Raw genomic sequence first — 6,610 nt, forward strand, 5'->3', positions numbered from 1 at the left:
CCAACCATCTAGAAATAATCTCGAATAGCGATGGTGAGGGAGGAGGCGAAACCCATCCCCTTTTATCTTTGACGTTTGTTTTTTTTTTTAAAAAAAAACAAATGCCTGGCGTCCTGAGATCCACTTTTCCTAATAAATGTATACAGGCCCTTTTATATACCCCCCCCCTTGCATTGAACAATGCTGTTTTTTTCGCTCTGCACGGACCAGGAAGGAGCGTCCCACAACGCCTGCCCCGACTGCGCTGGGAAGAGAACGACCGGCTGCAAAAACAAAAACAAAAAAAAGTGCGCGGCCCGTTCCTCGCCTTTAATTAACGCAAAGACCACAAAAAAGCTCTCCTTTTTTTTTAATTATTTTTTTTATTTTTGCACACAAAAAGCCCCCCCACCCAGAACCTGGCCTCCAGTCTCCGTCCCCACCCCTCTCTTTCCGGCCCCAGCGCGGAGCGGGGGGAGGTCTGTGTGTCACATGTGCGCGGCGCAGCGCAGCCAGTGCCGCAGCCGCTGGGTAGTGTGCGTCTTCTGCGGAGGGTCGCGGCGAGAGACGAGATGGGTGTCGAAATTGAAACCATTACCCCGGGAGACGGTATGGCCTCGCTCCCCCCCCCCCCCTTTATTTTAAAGATGCAGCCCCGAAAAGGGGGGATTTTGCTTTCGTGCTTTAAGAGAGTTCAGGTGACCGATTTCACACATCTACTGCTCTTTCTTTTCTCTCCCTTCCAAACGCGCAGGAAGGACCTTCCCTAAAAAAGGACAGACGTGCGTGGTGCACTATGTTGGTGAGTAAGCTGGCTTGGGGGGAGGACTGTTCGCATTGTAGGCCTCTTGTCGAGGAAGTGGGAAGCGGGGAAAATGAAATACCAGCCACTCTTGAGCTGGAAGGTATTGCCGCAAAAGGAGACCAGACGGGGCGGCGAGCTTCACGCAAGAGCTCTGGGTTGTTGGGAGTTGTTTTTTTTTTTTCCCGGCAGGATCAGCTGCGATCAATGGTTGTGCGTAAAACCTGCCCTGTGGATCACCCCTGGGCAGAAAATTAGACGAGGCGGTGTCGGATTTAAACCCGTCCCGTTTCTTTTGTTGGGTCCGACGCAGAGAGGCGAGCAGATTCCTGCTTCAAACCCGACGGGTTCGTCTCCTTTGCCTGTCCCGGAGGTGTCCGTGTTTTTGGAGCCTGAAGTGACCTTGCGTCAAATTGAGCAAATGAACTAGGTGAATGTCGGACCCTTCCTGTGGCCTCTGCGCCACCATGCTAGGGGTAAACTGGGTTACAAAGGAAAACCGAGAACAAGTGTGTCGGTTTGGCTTGGGTTAATGTAAAAACCGAGCTCAGCGCAGCTAACAATGCGTTCGACTAGACACTTAATTTCAGCTATAAAGATCACCGTAGTAGTCGAACTTGTATAAGGTTTAATTTCGCTTTTAAATACCTATACGCTTCAATCCCATTTGTTCAGACCGCTGTAATGCCCTTTTTTCCGCCCATTTTCTTGTTGTTTTTTTTTCACGTTCTCGGTGCCCGAGCTCTTTTTCCGTCTACATTAATTATGGAGTTATTTTACGGTCATTGTTGTGCTCAAGACCAACTGAAATCCATTTCCTGCGGCTACCGTGGACAGGCTAAAAGCATGGGCTTTAAAAATGTGAATTTCAAGACTTCGTGTTTTTTCCCCACCCCCGGTGGTAACACCCGTGGAATATTAAGAAGCAGTTTCTCACGGGGTGGGAGTGGATAGGGGTCAGTAAGGTTGTAGCCTTGATCCTCAGCTGTCCGGAGCGCTTGCTGTTGTCGGATGAGGCGCAGACGGGGTGAATGTCATTCTCCGCGATTAAGGACTGGGCTGCGCCAACTGGTGATATTTTCCTTGCTGGTCAGTCTCGTTCATCCTCTCGGCTCTGTCCTGCCCTGATAATGAAGCTGAGCCCGGCGGTTCCCCCCCCCCTAACTGCAGCTGCATCCTGTACTGCTGTTGAGAGAAAATCCGGGAACAGGATTCGTTTACTGTATGCTATGCATGACATTAGTGTTTCAAAAATTAATGGAATACAAGGTAAGCGTTTTTTTTTTTACCTGATACAGTGTTGAAAAGCCCACCTCAAGACGCTTTATGATGTTATATGGATGTTAGGAGCAGCGGCAGTGGTTATTCTGTCGTGATGAAAACTGTGTCATTGCCTGTAATTCATTCTAACTGTCCTCTTACATGACCAGAAGGCACGAAGAAGACAATGCGACATTGCTTTTCATTTCTCTCTCTCTTTGCTCTGTGGTGCTTTTCTGGTTCCAGACACATGCAGTGCTGAGCTGCCTCTTGTTCAGATGTGGGGGACATTCTGTATGCGGCTTTCTCGCAATTAAAAAAAACCATCAGAATCCTTGCCTTTTTAAAGTTGTTGCACGTGGTGGATTTTGTCGGTCTTGAGGAAGACCTTTGCTGGGGGGTTGGAATTAGCTCCAGTTGCTTTCAGGAACCTCTAGTGAGAATGTTCTGACAGTGCAGTGTTCTGTACCAGGCAGTAGACTGGATGCTCAGTGTAGGTGTCATGGCTGCTGCATTAACAAGCCAGTGTTCTGTGTTCAGAGCTCAGACCCTCCTTTGAGAACTTTATGACCTGGGGGCCCTGTCGGCTTGTCTAGCTCTCCTCAACTCATCCTCTGAACAAAAAGACACCCTTGAGATTTCGGCTTTGATGTGGACTTCAAAATGTCAGAACTGGAGAACCACCTGACATGTAATGAAAGAAGAAAACGTTGCAAATCCAGATTTGAGGCTCATATGACTTGTTTGTACTTTTTAATATTGTACCATGTCTTGACAGTGCATAATGCGTGGGAGGGATGCCATTTTTGATGACATCATTTATTGTTTTAATTGCATTAACCCACCATTTCATTGAGTGGGCATTAAGTGCTTGAGGGAGTTTCGTCCGGCTTTCACCCAGGGGTGGGGTTTGTGGTTTATTTTGCAGGTTCACTGACGGATGGCCGGAAGTTTGACTCCTCCCGGGACAGAGACAAGCCCTTTCGGTTTAAAATAGGAAAACAGGAAGTCATTCGAGGCTGGGAGGAAGGCGTTGTCCAGGTATTTGTGCTGATTGTCAGCCTTCGTTGCAGCATGAAGCTCCTACGAGTGTTCGTCATAAGAAAATGTCAATGTGTAAAATGTGTGCGTGGTCTCAAAAGTCAGGATTGTTGTGGCTTTCATATGTGGGTATAATTTAAATGTGCACCTTCCTTACTGAGGAAAAAGGCTATTTTTAAGTTGCGCTAGTATATAAATTGACCTCTTAGTAATGTCTGTTCTCTGACTGAGATGCCAGGGAATCGGATAAATGTTTGTACAGAGTGGTACACAGAGGAGTCGAGAAAGCCGGGATTTGTGCCGTTCTGAGTTGCTGTCTGTAAGTTCCATGAATGTGTAATTAACAAAGGCCTGTCACGCCCAGGATATTTGAGGCGATGAAGAAAATCCCTCTAGAAGGCCGGCCTTCTCCGTAACACCTGGAGAAGGTTCCATAGCAGAAACATTTTCTTTTTCTTTTAACGTGGGCTGAACCTTTACCTTCATATCCTGCTGTAAAGGGGTTAGCTGTAAATAGGTGTTATGAAAAACCCAGTATCTCGAGAAACCTTCTCGGAGGTGGTGGCTAATTGTGTGGTTCTGCTGAGCGCGGCACATTTTTTTTTTTGATGAACTGGAAGGATCAATATGGCAATTCAGTAGCTGGTTCCATCCTGGTACAGCAATGGAGAGGTTCAGAGGGACTGCAGAGGGAGTTCCCTGGTTTTACAGGGAAAACAAACCCCACAAGCTCCACGTCCTATTTAAAAGTGATCAGTGTGGAGGTCTTTACATCGGAGGGATACAAAAATCTTGCCGGACAGCGTGGCCCTGCTGAGCTGGGGCATTTGTGGGTCAGAATAAACTCTTCCAACCTGCAGCGGATTTTTGCTCGTGTTTTTGAGCGCTGTGCGTTTCCACGAGAACGGACACTTGGGGGGGAAATGTTTGCAGGTCCCCTGGGGGAGCCCGGACTCTCACAGCTCTGTGCTCTTGTTTCGGTTCGCTGCAGATGAGTGTCGGTCAGAGGGCCAAGCTGACCTGCTCCCCTGATTACGCCTATGGGTGTAAGGGTCACCCTGGCATCATCCCGCCTAATGCCACGTTGATTTTCGATGTGGAGCTGCTGGGGCTGGAGTGAAGCTACCCAGAGCATCTTGTAAGTCCTATAATGATATTAATGCTATTAGTGGTTTTACATGGCAGTCATGGGTCTTGATCTTGTGCAAAAGCCTGCACAGGTTTTCAGCCGGCACTGACTTTCCAGTCCAGTGGAATTAAAAATACAGCTGTGTTTTTGGTCATAACACTCTGCTTTTTGTGCGATTCAAGTCATCCATTGGCCTTGTGCATTAACTCCATAAATCTCCGACTCGGCCCAAGCATCATTACATTGAATGCCGTGATGATAATGACAGTTATCAAATCAGTTCTATGATTTACTAAACCATAAGTACCTTCACACATGATTTGCACATTACCTTATGTTTTATCAGAATCCAAATTAGATTTGAGGGCTGGAAATATGTTCTAATGCAGTAGAATGTATCAAGAGGGAATGGAGGACCATCAGCTCAGGAATAAGCTGTGGTGTATTGTCACCTGGTTTACCTCTCACGGCTGTGGCATTAGAGCAGCGAGCTTGCTTTTGTACTGATGTCGTTGTTTCTGTTCAGCTCACTGAGATGCCACACCTATGAATAACGCCAGAGACGTTTTAGCGAAGTTTTAATAACAGCCTGTCGCAACAGTTTTTGTTTACTTTTAGAAGAGTGTGCAAAAAGCCTGACTCATAACGTGTGACTGCAGGAATGTCAGGATTGCTGTGTCATGTGTGTTTCAATTTTTTTTTTTTAATTGAACCGTTCATTTTTTTTTCTTTCCTTCGTAGGTTGCCTCCTGCCCTGGGCTTACGGAGAAAGCTAGGAGAGTCTGCACTTGAACATTAAAGGGGCTTGTCTTATAGTTCCACTTTGGTCACTATTTATCCATATAGAAAAACATCTGTGTATCATCTGTGACTCAGCTTTTTTTTTTTACACACACCCTTCCTTTGAAAGTATGGGCCATAACCTTTAAAACCTCGTGAAGTTCTTAATCTTGAATTTTAATTGTGCATTTGTTTTCAGGGAGGGTATCTGCTTGGAGTTTTGCTCTTTTTTGTGTAGAATATGTTGTGCATGATCAAGCATTTTACTGATTATACCAATGAAACAGTGGCAGTGGGAGAGGAAGAGGGTGAATATACAGTAATGTACAGCAGATCAGCGGGGTACTGCAGTAGCCAGACAAAGTGCAATGTTTATACAGAAAAGCACTACGTGTTAAATGTTTTACACTGTTCTGAGTCATTTTGAGACAGGATAATTCACCTGATGGACTGTACAGTTTCCCTCGTGGGAAATGGAGTGGAGGTGGGTTTTTATTGGAATATCCTGGAATAACATAAGCAGTTTTGAATGAGAGGAATCTCTTTAGGCTGTCATTCCTGCGTTGCTGTTGGAAACCTACTGATCCCAGGATGATATCCAAGCGTGTCTTGAGCAGCAGAGGACATGGCTTTCGCCAGAGTGGCAGGGTAGGTTGTTCCATGCACCTGCCATTCTTGGTGTAAGGCGTATCCCATTTTCAGTCCTCTATGCTCTGCTTCTTGAATTCCGCTTGCATGTCCCGCGGTCCCACCCTGTGTGCACCATGAGAGACATTATGGAGCATCACTTGGCTGTGCAGTGCCAGGTTAATTATCCCCGATTGCTTTGGAATTGGAGGTTGGAGGTAGGAAAGTGTGGTATCCCCAGGTCACTGTGTTCCTTCATCTGTCTGGAACTAGAATGGATTTGCATGTCTTGTTTAAGAATTCAGTTTGTCTGCTTGTATGGTTTACATTTTTTTTTCTCTGGCCTCAGCTGTATTCACAAAGCCATAACAGAAAGATGACAAAACAGACCATGCTGGGGAGTGTATTTAAAGTTGTAGGACTTCTTACACAGTGCCTAAGCATTTTGGGCAGGGGAACATGCGATCTGCCCCGATTTTCATCTGAACAACTTGCCATTGTTTTGCAGAGACGAAAGCCTAAACTGAATCATTTCTACTCTTTTAAACGAGGCTTCAGAAATCCCCACACAGGGCTTTTACAAATCGTCGGAGTTACCAGTAATTGCTCCCTACTGCCTAAATATTTTTGTAGGGCCAGAAGCATCCTTTGTAATTACAGATGCTGGTTTTAGAAAACAAACAAAAAAAAACACATAAGAAGATGCTGGTCATCACAACTGTAATGTATGCTTTCCAGTGTGGCTTATCTTGTCCTTCACTGCACTGTATATCTGCTTCAGAACACGCAGGGAACAAAAATAAACAGGAAATCAAAATATGCTGTTGCAATAAAGTGCTTTCTACCTGCTTTGGAAAATGCGTGTCAGTGAATTTGTTCCGTCTCATGTAGTCGTGTCTTTTGCAATTAGTGCGGTAATGTGCAATTTCAATTTTAGCGCTTCATCGGTGTTCCCCTTGCCTCACAACAAACGGTGACATTAACATCTTCTT

General features: G+C 45.8%; 1 protein-coding gene across 1 annotated transcript; it reads left to right on the forward strand.

The window, feature by feature from the left end:
- The first annotated feature begins 446 nt into the window (after positions 1–446).
- Positions 447–6,476, forward strand: LOC148817885 (peptidyl-prolyl cis-trans isomerase FKBP1A-like). The gene is made up of 5 exons (XM_088937164.1): positions 447–588; positions 734–781; positions 2,970–3,082; positions 4,074–4,220; positions 4,953–6,476. Exons 1-4 carry the CDS (start codon positions 552–554, stop codon positions 4,200–4,202), a joined length of 327 nt encoding a protein of 108 aa, XP_088793290.1. The 5' UTR covers positions 447–551; the 3' UTR covers positions 4,203–4,220; positions 4,953–6,476.
- Positions 6,477–6,610: the final 134 nt, after the last annotated feature.

The sequence above is a fragment of the Atractosteus spatula genome, chromosome 19 (assembly GCF_055471065.1).
Source record: "Atractosteus spatula isolate fAtrSpa1 chromosome 19, fAtrSpa1.hap1, whole genome shotgun sequence".
In the NCBI taxonomy this organism is placed as follows: domain Eukaryota; kingdom Metazoa; phylum Chordata; class Actinopteri; order Semionotiformes; family Lepisosteidae; genus Atractosteus; species Atractosteus spatula.